Genomic DNA, 17,372 nt, shown 5'->3' with positions numbered 1-17,372 from the left:
GGTGATGATCGATGATGTTCACGAGCGCAAAGTGTCAGGGTCACAGAAAATGTGAAGAGAAGGTGAAACAATATTGGTTGACTTTCTGGTGTTGGCGGAAGTGCTTTCTGGGATATGCTGCTACTTATTGTGTGAGCTGCATTTTCCAAGCTTTTTCTCATTTAAGACGGTGAGTTTTGTTTGCACTTTTGCTTTCATTTTGTAAGCATGCTGTCTTTTGGCCACCATGAGCTTCTCAACCTTAAAGCCTATCTCTTCGCCAAACTACCCTCCATTGCGAAGAAACCAATCAAGCTTTATAGAGATGGAGTGAAAAGATCTATGGAGTGAACTAAGAAGGAAGTTAAAGATAGAAAAGACAATAATTATTATAATTCCATGACCGTCCCTTGTAGCTTTCATAGCTCAGTTGGTTAGAGCACCCGTTTAGTAAGCGGGAGGTCTTGAGTTCGACTCTCAATGAAAGCAATTTTTTTCTCTTTTTTTCTTCCCTCTTTGCAGTCTTATTTTCTTCTTCTTCTTCTTTTTTCTCCTTTCTTTGCTTTCTTCTTTCCTGTTTGCAGTCTAATTTATGCATATTGGCAACAATAGAGATATGCCAAACTAAACTTTATCACTATAAGCTAATCCCCACATTTTGTGCAGTCTTATTTATGCATAGTAGCAACAATACATATATATTCCAAACTAAACTTTGATGACTCTTAAGCTAATTTCCACATTTTGTTGCAGTTTTTATTTATACATAGTGGCAACAATACAGATATACCATACTATACTTACGACTATAAGCAAATCCCCACATTTTGTTGCAGTCTTATTTATGCACAGTAGCAACAATCTGGATATACCAAACTCTCTTCATACTCGATCAATGCCCATCTATGAAAATTTGGAAAGACAAGTAGTAAATATATATGATCTATAGTTCTAAGAAACTTTTGGAATGATACTGGATATTGATGATGCTCTCAGCTTCCACCAATTTCTGCTTCCACATAGAGGTTCATCCAAAAATTATCATTGCAAGAGCCCTATGTCCATAGCGGCTCTTGAACCCACTCCTCACAAATTGGGAATGCTAATTCAAGGTCTGGATATGTCTCCCAAAAATAATCGCCCGGCATGAACAAGTCATCCACTGGAAATGCTTGAAAATCTCCAAATGTTCTTTCTGACTCCGCACTCCCCTCCATCGTTTGATTCTTATCAGTTCCAACAGCAGGACTGGTGACTGATGAAGAGGAATCATAAGCAAATGGTTGTGTTGAATCTGTTGACATGGGGTCCCTAGAGTTCCCCTCCAATTGAATTTCATCAGCTCCAACAGCAAGACTGGTGATTGATGAAGAGGAGTCATCAATGGATAATTGGGATGACCATGGGTGCTCAGATCCCAAGCTGCTAGCATCTTTTGGACTGCCTATCGGCTTAGCTTCAACAGTGGATGTTTTCGGAGCTTGTGATTTGGCCCTTGGGGCTGAATTGTCTTTGAGTTTCCTCAGTTTGGTGTGCCAGTAATTTTTTATTTCATTGTCAGTCCTTCCGGGCAATCTTTCTGCAATGGCAGACCATCTGAAATAGAAGGAATATATCAAATTAACATTCCAATGACCAATCTTAATACGGGAGATCTAAGAATATCTTAATTTCTGGTGCAGCTCTAATTCAGGCTTTAAATATCCTAAACTTGTACTTAGATTACACAGAATTGCAGAAAGAATCTTTCTTGGCCTACCCCAACAGTTTCGTATCCTATGCTCACATTTTGTGCCATTGCTTATATATTTCTTAAATTCCCTAGTTATCAGCTCTGATCCAAGCATGAACGAGGGAAGAACTTAATCTGTATTAAGCACTTTCCTTGACTCAGGAATAAGACCTACCCGGAACCTCAGTTCATTCTTCCAAAAAATATTAGAAGCAAGGTCAGTGGTTCATCTTCGAGCCCTTGCTTTTGTGAATGTCAGACAACCCTCTCCTCCCCATAAAATCAGTGTTAAATACCTTGTCATGAGCAAAACAAATCTTTACAGTTCCTTCAAAATCAAAGTAGGAGTTACAAATAAAATTTATATTTTGATAGTTTAGCTTTCTTAATGGTGAAATTTGTATCGCAGCAGCCTGTGAATACCATCAGTCCACATAATCTAAACTCAGACTAAATGTATGGTGTGGTGTTGAAGCTTAAAACATTAAAGAAGCCAAAGGCTATGGTGTGGGGCAAGAAACTATGATAAAATTTTACGCTCTTCATAAGAAATAAAGCATTCCAATCAGAAGTATGATCAAACTACTGAATTTAATGTTGATATGGCAGCCAGAAAACATCATCGACCTGCAAAATAGGTTTAAGAATGAGCGATACTTAATATCTAGACCTTAGACTAAATGATGGATATTGATTATGCTTGATATGATAAAAACTTTAAACCAATTTCAGTTTGTCAAAGGCTATGGAATTGGGTATGAAAAGAAAAATAAAATTTAAGCTTTTTTTCAAAAGCACTGCATTCCACTGTGAAGTATGATGAGAAACCATATTTTTTTTAGTATTAAAGATTTTGAGGGAGATTTCTATAGCATAAGAGTACTTGCCTATTTCCTAGCTTTTTATGCATCTCGAGTATGGTTTTCTCCTCTTCGCAGCTGAAGCTTCCTCGCTTGATGCCAGGCTTCAGGTAATTCACCCATCGAAGTCTGCAACTCTTCCCAGACCTTGATAAACCTGTAAAGAAAAAAAGTAAGGAATGAGGTCGGAAAACTGGACAGTATCTCTGAGAGTGTACATCCAAGTGAAATTTTGTTCAGAATCACATTTTCCCTTCTAACGGAATGGAACTTGTTTCTCTACATACCAGCAGCTTTTGGCATCTCTGTCCAGTTCCAGATGCCATATCTCTTGATGTAAGCTTTCAACTTTTGATCTTCTTCAGGACTCCATGATCCTTTCTTTAGAGTACTAACATCGCTGTAGTACGGAGTCCTCACCATCTCTGGGAGAATCTCTTTCAATTTCAAGTTCCCCACCCTCCTAGATACTTCACAAGATTGTATATAAAGGATCAAATACCAAAACGTGCTTCAATGTTTCAGAAAATTAATCCCTAGTTGCTTTGAAAAACAAAGAAAAAGGATGAGAGGGACCTCTATTTATCATATGATCCAGTACTAAAACGTGCTTGGAAGTCTCCTGGAATTTCCAATGCTTTGAAGAACTTCAAATCCGAAGCAAAAATTTTCCTTTGAGTGTCTCTCCTGGAAACATAGAAGAATATTTTTTTAGTTTCCTCTCAAGTTTTAAAATGTTTTGAGTTTGGACACTTCCTTTTTGGCAGCATGGAATTTCACTGTACATAAATATATAAATATATCTTAAGTTGTCAACTGGAGAAAGTTCTTCCTCAGCTAGATTGTGGGTTTTATTGAAGATAAAGACCTTCCTTAATTTACTTTCGAGGGCTTGAGGTCAGTCCAAAAGCCCTTCAAATGTGCCACTGCACCAAGCAGTTTAGTTGGATACTATCCAATTTCTTCGGGTGAATGATGAACTATAGTCGAGGAAGATGCCATCATTGAGCTCACTGGGAAAGTCTGTGCAAGACCTATCCCTTGAGATCGATCTGGGTTCAAATCTTCCGAGGAGGTTGAATTCCATTTTCGAGTTGGGTTTGTTACAAACAAAAGTAAAAAATAAACTATTATCAAGAAAATGGGAACAAAAACATAAGGTGGTCAGTGGCTAGAACTTGATATGCACGAGTGAAAGGGTTGAAAGTGAAAAAAGTCTTGGGTTTACATTACTTTAGGACAAGAAACAATACTCAGTTTGTTACATTGCCATAGTCTTTCAATAAATTGATCTTTTATGGGAGTGGTTGAGAAATAATTCCTCAGTGAGCAATGAAAAATGATGATAATGAATTTCCCAAGATTTTAAATGAGGTAGGTCAATATGAACATCACTCACATGGATATGATCATCTAAGTACTGTTCATTCGAGGAAAAGGTACTGCATGGGACCAGTGTCAATGTCCCATAAATAGGTCTATCATTGACATAAGGGCGGGAGGATGAGGTTTCCCATTTGGTCGTGGGGACTGACTCGTCCCTCTGGTCTGATGATCTTTCGGTTTGTATGTTTTTCTGATGAAACTAGGAGCAAGACTTGAGAAAATCTGATGCAATTTTGTGAAATAGTTTGATGAAAACCATTTAGGAGGTAGCTAGATCAATTGAATGATAAGCCGTTAATGTCTTCAACGCGCAAGATGAGTCATGATTAAGATGAAGGATGACATCAATTCGCCAACGTCAGCAGTGTTTGGCCACCCAGAAAAGATAAATCAGACAAGATTTTAAATCAGCAAGTTGGGGGCAATGGTAAAGAAGATTTTAAAGAATAAGCACGCCTAGAACACCAAGTTTGACATTAAATTACATTTAGAAGTTTTAAAAATTCTAAGCCACTATTTTAAACAACTGCACGTGATGAAGAAAGAATCCTTGTAGGCCTACTCAGGAATATTGAATAAGAAAAGGAAAAAATAAAAAAATAAAGCCACTTACAAGAAGAAAGACAGACTGTCATTGCATTTTATAAGGGGGAGATCAATAGAATTAATTCAAGGCGTTCCAATCTGGATATCCTTTTTTTTTGTTAGAATGACGTTGAAATGTTTACATTAAACAAATTCAAATCTTCCCAATTGATTCAGACATTTTATGTCCAAGGGGAGGTGTTCTACAAATCAAAGAGAATTAACTTTTTCCACTACGTGGAAATCTAACACTTTGAAAGAATGCAACAAAGGACAAGTACTCACTGATTAATACTTAATTCTGAATATAACCTTTTCCATTAATTGTGAATATGCAGAAAGCTCCAAGTCAAGGTCAGCCCCATGCGATCGGAAGACAATCTGATCATGTGCTACCTGACTTTTTACAAACTTATCTTGAATCTATATCATTCATGTAGATCTTTTAAGGCTAATGTGAACATAAGATTACTAGCGGATTAGGTGGCGCAACTGGGGGCGGCATATATGATATATGTGATGTCAACTTCGCCATCCACACTTATAATAACTTGGTGTAGAAGTTGATAGCATTCAATGCCTGAAATTACAAAATCCTGCCCATCTGACACTACTGCGGCTAAGCTTTAATATCCTTCCCAAAGTCCCTTGGAAAAACAGTATCAAAAGAAACTTGAGATGTTTAAACATAGAATTGGGAAACAAGATTTTGAAGAGGACTGCCCCTGGGATGATATTTCCCTTACATTCCAACTCCTTCGTGATTTTTAACTTAGATGGCAGAAGTGATAAAATGTTGGATTATGAAACTTGAATCAATTTTATCGTGTTTCGATCGAAATATTAGGAGTTGAGCTATCCAATCAGCCCGCGGGGGTTGAAGGAAGTAGCGCCCATTCAAGGTTTTTTTTATTTTTTATTAACCAATTTACCCTTATTATACATTTAACCTTTTTATTTTAGGATTTTGTTTTTTTTTTTTAACTGCAATAGCAATTAAGAGGGTTTTTTTCGAGAGTTTTACTGTTATAATTCATCTTATTCTTTTTTATTAATAGATTGTTGAATGTTGATACACTTGGTAAACGCATGGATCTCATTAAAAATCGTCTTCTTTTTTTTTCCTGCTCGCGTATATATACATGATTTGGTCAACATAAAATAAAAGGTAGGGGATTTACATAGAATAGTGCATGAAGCTGAGGTCCAACTTCTTTTTTCAACTTAGCACTTAATATAACCCCATGGTAAAGCTTGTTTCTAGAGATTCATATTCTATGCTAATGTGTTTATCCTATTGTGTTAAAAACTTGAAAGTTACTGCAAATCGAAACATCTCTTTCAAGTTTTTAACTGTTCTTCATAGATGAAACCAAAAATTAATTGCAGAAGTGATCCATCGGTTTCAGAGGAAATGAAGGCCGCTGAAATTATATCAAAACAAGGACACCACACCTGTCACTATGATGGTGACAAATTTCTACGTAGATTGTATCGGTGGTAAATGTTTTTTTTTTTTGACAATTCCCCTTTTACTGAATTTGTTAACTCAACTTTGTAGCCATGCAATTAAAAGAGAAAGGTGCAACAGTGTTGGATGGAGATGTTTGTTGACTAATGGGATTGACACGTGTTTTTAAATTGTGATGGTCTATTTGGACTTAGGGAGACGAGAGGGAGTGGATCGGTGACTCTTGGAGATCACGGTCGGCATGCGCTGCCGGAACTTTGTTTGGTTGGTATGAGATTGAACCCAAGACAATGGTTTAGCTGGACCATGGAGTTTGGATTTTGTATCAGTCTGTATCAGAGGTGTCTAACCAGTGGGTTGAGATGGCCCAGCCCAATTTTCATTGAGCTTGGCAGGCTGCCCATATGAACTGGGCCAGGTCGGCCCACCTCTGACCCAGCGTACAACGGCCCAGGCTATGTCAAGCCTGCTATTTTTGGAAAAAAAAATATGGTAAGAAAAAAAAAAGTAAAAATGTACAATATTGAAATAGGAAAAATAAAATAGGAGAAATATAACATTGTGTGCAGTATTCCAATAAAATATCATTAAAAATTATATACAAATGGAAAAAAAAAAAAATCCTAATTGGCATGATCATAAACCTATTGGATCCATTTGATCCACTTAATACCAAAAGGCCATTTTCTCCGAGAAATCTCAACTGACATAATCATGAACCCTTTTTTTATATCCATTTTGAAAATGGAAAATCATCTAATCATACACCAACTACAAAAAAATATAAGATTTTGGAACTTTACTTTTTTCTTTTTAATTTTGGTGTAAAATGAGAAAAAAATTGTCTATTCATGCACTCCAATAGTGCTTTCAAAGTTGTTTCACAATTACCCCCAAAAGTAAAGGACAAAATACACACTAATTTAATATCACATGTTAACAAGTACATGTGTTATTTATTTTTATTAATTTTCTCACATTAATATATCTCCCTTACCACTTGTCATGTTTCCACTTTTTTTTTTCTCCTACCACCATAATCCATTGTCACCTATTATAGTTTTTATTATTATTTTTCTTTTTTTTCCTTTATATTCTTTTTAATATGCTCATGCATTTTCACATAAAAAAGAAAAATAATAATAAAAACTATAATAGGTGACAATGGATTATGGTAGTAGGAGAGGAAAAAAAAGAAGTGGAAACATGATAAGTTGTAAGGGAGATATATTGATGTGAGAAAAATAATAAAAATAAATGACACACGTACTTGTTAACAGGTGATATTAAATTGGTGTGTATTTTGTCATTTACTTTTGAGGGTAATTATGGAACAAATTTGGAAATCTAGTAAGTGGTAAGAGGGATATATTGATGTGAGAAAAATAATAAAAATAAATGACACATGTACTTGTTAACAGGTGATATTAAATTGGTAGGTACTTTATCATTTACTTTTGAGGGTAATTATGGAACAAATTTGAAAACATATTGGAGTGCATGAATAGACAATATGTTTTGGGGAATTTATGTAACCATACACCAAGGGGCAAAATTTTGCGTTTTGGAAACTTTACTTTTTACTTTTCAAATTCAATGGATTTTGTGGAGAATAAATGACCTTTCATACACTGTAATAGTGATGTTGAGGCCCTTCCAAAAATACCCTCCTATAGTTTGACATCTCTCCTAGTTGGATAAGTTGCTTGAAAAAACCACATAAGCAAGGTCCAAATCAGTTGTCCACTTAAGTCAATGACATGGCTTGGTTACATGTCATCGACCAGCTAGACACTCCACATGGATTGATTTTTTAAAAAATATTTACCCCCAAATGTCTTATTCTTTCTTCAACCAAACCCTAACACCAAAAACCCATGTTCTTTCTTGTTCGTTCACAGGCACTACCCATCACAAGGTGAAAGGATCCATAAAAAATCTGGTATGTTCTCAAATCGCAATAACCCATCAACTCCAAACGAACCTCCAAACTTGATCTCTTATTTTGTTTCTCCTCCATCGCCATAAGGAAGACGACATCTTCATTTTCCCACCAAACATCAATATGAAAACAAAAGTCCAAATGCGAACCCATTAACAAAGGTCAGGTAGACAAAAAAAACTCATTTCCTTCTTCTTATTTCAGGACTGACAGTCATTTTTCTCCTGGTTGTACTTCTTATTTTGCTTTTACATCGAAGAAGGAGAAAGAAAGCAATTAAGAGAACGAGAGAACGAAGAATAAAAATATTGTAGTTGCATTTAACTTTTAAAGGAAGGGTTTTTCCAGGTGATATATATATGTTATTAAATTTTGTAATAACTTTATATTTTGATTTGTCATTTTGATTCTTTGAGATTTGAATAATGTCATAGTTATGTGATTTATGCAATTTTGTGATTTAAACTTGATTACATTGCATATTTCTACATGTTCAATGTCCATTAATATTGTATCTAAATTTATATTTTAATTTATTTAGGGTTTATTTGAAATGAAATATGGCTTAAAATTTGATAAATGATGGGAAAATGAGATAGTGGTAAGCTATATTGATTTTGTTTTATTTTCTGAATTGTTGTGTTTATGTTGTATGTGGTTGTTGGGAAGAATACGGAAAAGAGAAGAAAAATATGATTATTGCATGTGAAAGGAATACAATTTTTAGGAATGTTCAAACAATTTGTTGTTTAATGTTGTTTATATGGGATTTCAAAAATGAGTAATTTGAGTGATTTTTTATAGTTGTTAATTGGTGAATCTAATGCATGGTAAAAGAATTCATGTTTAGTCATGAATAGATGAGTATAAATTTTAAAAATGATTGGGATTAAAGTTTGAATAAATTTCTTAATAAAAGTTTTGAATTTGTAATGAATGAGGGTTGAATCGAAGAAGAAAATAAAACAAATTTAGTAAAGCGGGCATGAATTTATGTGGGAATTAGGGAAAATAGTAGTGGAGCCTTAAGTTTAAAATTGATGGTCACAACCACAAATATGAAATTTGTTTTGTTTATGTGTGTAGTAGTCACAGTAAGGGTGTAAACCCTCAATTTTGTTCCTTTAGCACATGTATTTAAAATTCGTTTTCAATGCTCCACAATAGTTCCTTGGTGGCCCATGGCTACTCATACCACTTACCTTTTCTGAGTCACCTCGGAGACTTTGGTTGAGGGATTATTTGATCCCTTATTGTGACCCTTGGCAGCCCTAATTTAGACTTAGGCTTTTATTGTTTTTTTTAGGATAGCTTTTAGATACACTTGGCCCATTAGGCACCACCGTAGGCCCACTTAGTCTCACCGTAGGCCCACTTAGGCACCCTAGGCCTGTATAGGCGTATCCTGGCCTACCTATGTCACCTTTTTGGTAATTCCTACATGAATTATATAATTTGCATGATTTGCGTTTTTTAACACTTGTATGTACTCGATTTCTTATTTATTTACTTATCTACTTATTTTTATTTATTTGTTTATTTATTTATTACTATTTAGTTAGTTATTTGTTTTTATTCTATTTACTCATTTTATAAAATATTGCATGAGATTGATGTCTTTAATTATGTAAACTGATGTCTTAATCTTTTTGTGTATAGCCATGATAGATATAATGTTTGTGATTGCATAATTTTAATTAGTTTTAATTTTCAATTTCATAACCTTTATTGATTTTAATTCTTATTTAATTTTGACATGAGATTTGAATACACACATTGGAGAAGATCCTTGATGTACACAGCTGCATATAAAAAGTGGGCAGATCATGGCTGAGGCACATCCGGGAGCATATGGAAAGAAGATTAAAGGGGATCTGATCACTTACCAAATGAGAGAGGGGTTGCATCCTTGGGAAATCTCCAAGTGAGCCACACATATATAGACTTCCCATATCCACGCGCATGCTAAAAAGGAAATAAAATATTCCACATGAGTGGGCTGCCATATAAATAAAAGGTGGAGAATTCTGAATAAAAGGGAGGCAACGTGCATTGGGAACGCAGGGAGATATATAGAAAGCAGGGAGGAACGAAGAAGAAAAGAAAAGAGGCTTATTTTGGTTCTAGATAATTTTCTTTGGAAGAAGAGGTATGATCACTGTCATTTTTTAGATTCTCATTTTGTTTTATTACTTTGCTCTATTTTCTGTTGATTTTCTGGACTTTAACTTGTTGATTGGCATGGACTTTAATGTTCAAATGGTGGTTTTCCTGAGTTTGATCTTGTTTTCATATCTATTATGTTTCGGTTCCTTTACGCCCTCTTTGAATTTTCCCAAAGGAAAAAGACGTATGGTTTGTTTCTGAGCTTGATATTTGATCCATCATATCATTGCTCTCTACTTGTCCCACCCAACCTTTAACCTTTGAAAACTATCTGGTAATTTCGGGATAATGGTGATAAAAAAAAATGTTTGTCATTAACTTCAAGTGGTTTCTGGGTTTGATGGACTTGGAAATAAAAAGTTTAAGTTACTGGTTTGGTCTTTGTTGCTGCCGAAACGGTTGGTTGATTTGGCTCTAGTGAGGTTCCTCAAGATTCCTCTTTGAGTGCTCTGATGCTGTTCAATAATGTTGATTGCTTAAAGAACCAGAAAGGGCTTCAGGTTTTCACTTTCAAGCAGCTACCTTCTGTGACTGGTGGTTTTGGCGAATCTAATATGGTCGGTCATGGTAGGTTTGGGTTGGTCTATCGAGGAGTGCTTCATGATGGTAGGAAAATAGTTGTTAAGCTGATGGATCGGACAAGAAGACAGGGAGAAGATGAGTTCAAAGTAGAGGTGAAGTCACTAAGTCGGCTTCGATCCCCTATTTGCTGGCATTGTTTGGGTACTACCCAGATAATAACCATATACTGCTAGTTTCTGATTTCATGGGCAAATTTAACCATAGGCCCATCACCGATGAGCCTGCATGCTAAGTCTGTGAAACGAGGCCTAAACTTAAGAGGCCCAGTTTGGTTATCTTCAAACATCCTAAGAGATCAGCCCACGCATATGCACCCCAGATCGCTCCCCAGAGCCAGTCTCGAATACTATATATTCCTGGCTTGGCAAGAAATATGCATCCTTTTCTTAAGAGTGGGGCTTCCAATTCAAGAGCTGGCAATTCATCACGATCACTTAACTTTTCCAAGGAGAGAGCTGTTGTATTATAAGAGGAAGCAAACCTAAGAAGCAACCACAGAAACAATGCAGAGCATCCCATGTTTATTCCTGCAACCGAGACTAGAAATTTAGTACAAGGAATCAGTTGAAGTCCGCCAATATTCCCCTAACAAGAGCTAGTCTCTGATCACAATGTTTGTGAAGTAATCCACTGAATACCTTTCATAAACCTGCTCCCAATGGGTGATTTCAAAGAAATCTCGATGATGGCAAAGATCTTGTCGATGATGAGTCAATCCCAATCCCTCCCTTGTTCTTAAGAGATTGATGAAAAGAAGGCAAATGCTGTTACCAATTGAAAGTGACAAGAGGCATGGAGTTGAAAATTGATCAGCAGAAAACATGAACACGGGTATGGCAAAAGATGCACTCAAGATGGTTGCAGTGAGGAGACCTTATAGTTTTATCAAAAAGTGTGGAAACATTGCAATAGCCGATCAAGCCATCCTTTGCCTCTTAAAACTATGATGAATCCATTATGAGATCGCCACCATCCCCGATATATTGAACCATCACAATCTTTTGAGTCTGAATTCCCTACACTGCATGTATTATCAAGAAACAACCCTTCAACATCCTCACCGCTGTCAGCATCTCATGTAGAGCTAGAAGACAGCCCGCAGCAGAACCCCCAACTTCTGTACAAAAGCATCTAAAGATAGCTCCAATGCCAGGAGTTGATGATTTAATTGATCAAATGGCTGTCACAACTGGTCTTCTTTTTTTATTTTACCTTTTTAATGGAAGCCACTCAGCCTTCTGTTGTTGATGCAAATTCAGAACGAGAAATTGAAATTGAAGTCTAGAGTGAGATCGTTTTTTACGAAAAGGAAACAAGCATTGATGATAGTGAATAATGGTGTTCCCCTTAATCAAGACTTCATCAGTAACTTACCCTCTCTGATCCTGTGCATGGAACCATGGAAGTATGTGCCCAGCTTAAACCCATTATCAGTATCTCGGCAGAATACTCCTCCAGATATTTTTTATTTTTTTATTTTTATTTTATTTTATTTTATTTTTTATTTTTTATTTATTTTTTGCTCACCTAGATCTCAAATCACTATGATCACATGCGGATTACCCACCCAAAGTTTTTGATATAAGATGAGCTAGTACAGTTCAACCCTGACGACAATCACTAGCTCCAATGAGCTTACAACATATGTGCTGACACAAAGCAAGGGGATAATCAGATTATGATGAGTACAGATCAGCATGGGGACGAGAAGGTCTGGGTCAACCATCTTCAAAGAGCTTGTGCACCTTACCACTAAGTTTACAAACTTGGAGGATGCGTATACCAACTATGGTAGTGATAGATGCTTTCCTACAGAATATATAAGAGTTAGATGGATACACGAAATCTGAAAAATCTATGCTAAGGACAGGGACGCAGTAGGTATTTAGAGGACTGAGAATGCGGAGTCATGTAAAAAGATGCTCAACTTCCGAGAATCAATATAAAAGCTATACCATACAATCAGTTCATGGGTTCACGTCCTTAACTAACCCAATTGGAAGTCTTCTTCTCAAGCTGACAATCATCCTTCATACATTTCGTCTAGAATTGTCGTCTAAAGAGGAAGCTGCTTCCAGGTTTCAGACCGAATCTTATCCAGTTTAGGGAGGACGTCGACATCAATTATTAAGCAAGATATGCAATGAAAGAGAATCAGGGTGAGTAGAAAATGTCTGAGCAAATCTAAATAGCAAAGGAGAAACAAGAGAATGGTGGAGTATGGTGTCTTCTAGGAGGTCACTCTCGAAAGTCCAGAAATGTAGGATCCATCAGTAAGCTCTAACTTACCGCCCCTTTGCCTTCACACACGCGAAGAAGTTGCTGAATCCTATTAACTGAGAGATAGTTTCTGATTCTGGGCAATTTGATACGCCTTAAGAATGGGAAGTTATTCGGGAAACTGAACATCTGAAGATCAATAAAGACGTAAGCATTCAGTTAATGTTTAGCCGGTTGACGACAGAAACAGAACCCTGATGTTAATATAAGGGAAATTTCTCATACACATTTCCAGATCAGATGATAAGTAGAAATTGTTTTTCAGACAATGTTTTCTCTTTTCTGCCGTTATAAGGCACCGTTAGAATGATGACAATGGTTCTACTTCCTCCGATGTGGTAAAACCAAATGACTTTTCATCATCCTCTGAACTGAATTAGAAGAAATATTGGAAGACACCATTTGAAAGGCATCAATCTGGTTGGGGTTGTGATGACAGTAGCATGCAAACAGGAAGTTTAGGAAGAGATGGCAGTAAAATTTTATTTCTCTACAGTTGTTTCAAGTGAATTGAGTTTGCTGACAGTGATAACTAATGCCTGTATGCAGAATCCCATTTCAGCAATCTACAGAAACATCCCCAGGCAACCCAAGTAACTCAGTCTCAAAAGTAGCCTAGACACTAATTCAGTATGGCAACCTTGTTACACATACCTCCTCCTCTATTTGCTTATTTGATTGGGAATTTACTGTTTTAAATTGAATTTTTAAACCCTTGTTCAACTAAGTATTCCCAGCTTTGAAAAATCCATCTTAGATCATTTCTAGGCATAAAATCCAGATTCTAACACACCATTTGTTGCCATTTTCCTTCCGGCACAGGTTTTCACTATCTTCTTTGATTTCCAACAATTTTCTTGATTTTTCTTGATTTTCCCAAGCATGAACAAACTCCATAATTCCAAGTCATGGAATTTATGGAATCAACTCATGCGAGATTAATTAGGGCTTTGGTGGGGGCCCGACATTCATGATACCTTCTTCAATATTGTTTGCTTGATATGTTGATTTTCAATTCTTCTTGATGATATACATGAATTTGTTTCGTATTTATTGTTGAGATGCTCTAGATTCCCATAGAGGAGTACTAGCTTGTTGTCCAGGTACGCTCTCTTCTCATCTATTTTTTAGAACTCTATGGACTTGTATGCCATTGATGACCATATCCATATTTGATGTGATTCTTGGATATCTTGATATATGCCTGATTTGCTTGAATAAAACAAATATTGTGTGCTACATTTCTACACTAACTTTTATGTTTTATGATAGCGCTTGAAGAGCGGTTCAGGTACGCACCCTAACTCTCCTTTATTGCAATTTGATTGTGTTTGGCATGCCACTCTTTAAAATCACTTAGCCTATTTAGGTATCTATAATTAACTGATTAATTGCCACACTTCCCTTAACTTTGTCAGTAGAGACCTCTTTAGGGCTTAGAGGGGTGCTACCTCCTAGAGGTACCTTCCCAATAAGTAACCTGATCCCCGAACCTAGACTCAGGTTTCTCAAAGACATGTTTTTTCCAAAACTATGGAGTCACTTTTTAGGGTTTTTCCTTTCTTGTTTTATTTTCCCTTTAAAATAAAAATAAAATAGGTGGCGACTCCAACTTTTTTAAAAAAAATTAATTTTTCACAAATAAAAAGCGAGTATCGCCGATCGAGTGGGGACGCACGTGAAAAATGCGGGTCCACAAAGGGTCTACCCTTGGATGAAGGGGCTGACCGTAATTTAGTTAATGACATTTGGATGAAATTGTTGTTTTCGTAAGAGGTTGCAGTAAGTGAATTAAAGGCTGACTCATTTGTTTGGAGGTAAGCCTTTAGTTGTAAACATTATTGTAGTTTAATCTGGGCAGTGAGCAAAATAAAAGTTAACCCATTTTTTTGGAGGTCAGCCCTTGGTTGTAAACATTGTAGTGGTTTAATCTAGGTAGTGGGCAAAATAAAGGTTGACCTATTTTTTTGGAGGTCGACCCTTGGTTGTAAACATTGTTGTGGTTTAATCTGGGCAGTGGGCAAATTAAAGGTTGACCCAATTGTTTGGAGGTCGGCCCTTGGTTGTAAACATTGTTGTTGTTTAATCTGGGCAGTGGGCAAAATAAAAGTCGACCCATTGTTTGAGGGGGTGGCTCGAAGAGAGTGACATTAGCACAATTTGGCTTGAAGAGTTACCAAAACAATGGTTGACCCATGAATTGAGAGGTTCACTCCCTAACTTATATAACATAGCAAATTACTACCAAGTAAAATGGAATAATTGCATTGCTTAATGTTAAGTATACACTATGCATGTCTATATTTACACCATTAATTGTAGACCATGAAATGTAAATGAAGCTCGTTTGTAAAGTTTCAAAGATAAATGATGTATTAATATATGATGGTCATAGGCGTGATAATTAATTTAGTTATAAGTAAGTTGGTTTATGCAGTGTTATTAAGAAATTAGTTAATTGTTTCAGCTTGACTAAAGGTTCATGCTTCTAAACAGGGGCTGCACATGATCGAGTAGCATTTAAATGGATCAAAGTAATACAATTTATTGTTGTCTGCACATTGGAGGAGAGCTAGTAAGGGATGAACATGGCAATGTGGAATATATGAGTGGGAGACGAGAGGGTGTAAGTTTAGAACGATCAATGACATATAATGATTTTGTTTCAAGGATTTGTGGGAAAATGAACATCAATATAGTGGGACCAACATTTTCATATACTCTCTCGTTTGATTTATATGCACTTCAACCATTGAAAAATGATGAAGACTTGACAAACATGTTTCAATTTAGTGACCGATGTGCACGTGTATATATATGTTTAGCATCAACAGTTGAAGACGATGAAACAATTGAGAATGGAGGACAAGGATAAGTTATATAAAAAAAATATCTAATCTTAAATGATTCCATGTATTTATTTATTTTTTAATATTTATGTTTATTCATTAAATGTTATAATGCAGCTTGAACGAAACAATCATAAGGCCTAACTCACCGGTCTCATATTCAACAAGAGATGTTGATATTAGAATGCAATCACGAGGATTTCATCAAAGATGTGCTGAATCACATGTTGGTCCACTAGAGTCAAGTCGTTTTGAGAGTGCAATATTGGGTAGTAGGCATACCTTCTCAACTGCAAATGAATTTCGGGATGCAATATATCTCATGTCAGTAGGAGGCCGTTTTAGATATAAGTTTAAGAGGAATTGTCTTAAGCATATGACTGTAATATGTGTTGTTGAAGGATGCCCTTGGAAAGTAACTGCTCGTGCTGTTGGGAGAACAAAAATAGTTCAAGTGCATATATTTAGAAATGAACATAACCACTCTTTAGAAGATGTGTCAATTTCCGAACCAGCAGTTCGTTGTAATCAAGCCACAACTATGATTGATGATGTTATTCGTTCAAATCCAGATTACTTACCCCGTCAAATATGTAAAGACTTTCATCAACAATACGGAATGCAATTGAATTATTGTCAAGAATGGAACTTGAAAGAAAATGCTAAAGAACGAATTCATGGTGTGTCGCAATGTTCATATAAGTTGTTACCTTGGTTATGTACAAGGCTTATTGAAACAAATCCAGGGACGATTGTTGAATATAAATGTTCGGATGATGGTCATTTTATGCAATTGTTTGTTGCCCTTTCAGTGTCAATACATGGGTTTCAAATGGGATGTCAGCCTATTATATCAATAGATTCATCCCACATGAGTGGGCCATACAAGGGTGCTTTATTTTCAGCTTCTTCCTATGATGCTGACGATGGCATGTTTCCACTTGCTTATGGCTTATTTAGCTCTGAGAATTACGAGGATTGACTTTGGTTCTTAGAGAAATTGAAGATGGTCATAGGTGAAAGAGATGTTATAATAATATCTGATAGGCACCAAGGGATTTTTCGTAGTGTTTCAGAGGTATTTGGTAGTGAAAGCCATGCACATTGCTATCGTCACATTAAAGAAAACTTCAGTAGCTTTCTAACAAATCTGAACACTAAATGGAGGAAAGGAAAGGAAAATTCTTTGCAAATGCTTGATTCTATCACCTATGCTTGGTTAGATTGTGATTATGAGGTTGCAATGGATACTTTAAGGACATTTAATCATGATTTGGCAAAGTGGGTTGAAGAAAATAACCCTTAACATTGGGCAATCTCTAAATTTAAGAAGATGCGTTGGGATAAGATGACAAGTAATTTGGCCGAGTCTTTCAATTCTTGGTTAAGACATGAATGACACCATAACATTTGTGTCTTCTTCATCGAGCATATGGATAAGTTAGGATCTCTTTTAGTCGAGCACAAAAATGGACTTGTAAAATGGAATGGGTGTATTGGTCCTAAAACAGAAGAAAATATTGCATTGAACATTGGAAAA

General features: G+C 36.1%; 1 protein-coding gene and 1 non-coding gene across 2 annotated transcripts; one reads left to right on the top strand and one right to left on the bottom strand.

Annotated features, from left to right (window-relative positions):
- Positions 1-394: 394 nt before the first annotated feature.
- TRNAT-AGU (transfer RNA threonine (anticodon AGU)) lies at positions 395-468 on the top strand. Its single transcript has one exon. It is a non-coding gene; the product is annotated as a tRNA-Thr (tRNA).
- Positions 469-596: 128 nt separating this feature from the next.
- LOC100266336 (transcription factor MYB4) lies at positions 597-3,350 on the bottom strand. The gene is made up of 4 exons (XM_019218112.2): positions 3,148-3,350; positions 2,859-3,041; positions 2,599-2,728; positions 597-1,575 (listed from the first exon to the last, which is right to left on the bottom strand). Exons 1-4 carry the CDS (start codon positions 3,158-3,160, stop codon positions 1,035-1,037), a joined length of 867 nt encoding a protein of 288 aa, XP_019073657.1. The 5' UTR covers positions 3,161-3,350; the 3' UTR covers positions 597-1,034.
- Between the last annotated feature and the right edge of the window lie 14,022 nt (positions 3,351-17,372).

Source organism: Vitis vinifera, chromosome 10 (assembly GCF_030704535.1).
Source record: "Vitis vinifera cultivar Pinot Noir 40024 chromosome 10, ASM3070453v1".
Classification (NCBI taxonomy): domain Eukaryota; kingdom Viridiplantae; phylum Streptophyta; class Magnoliopsida; order Vitales; family Vitaceae; genus Vitis; species Vitis vinifera.
Note: the sequence above shows the minus strand (reverse complement) of the source record. Positions and strands in the feature narration are given on the sequence as shown.

Coding starts and splice junctions, on each gene's coding strand:
- LOC100266336 (XM_019218112.2), bottom strand. Junction 2,729..2,858: donor AGAGATGCCAAAAGCTGCTG/GTATGTAGAGAA, acceptor TTTTCTTTACAG/GTTTATCAAGGTCTGGGAAG. Junction 1,576..2,598: donor CATAAAAAGCTAGGAAATAG/GCAAGTACTCTT, acceptor CTTCTATTTCAG/ATGGTCTGCCATTGCAGAAA.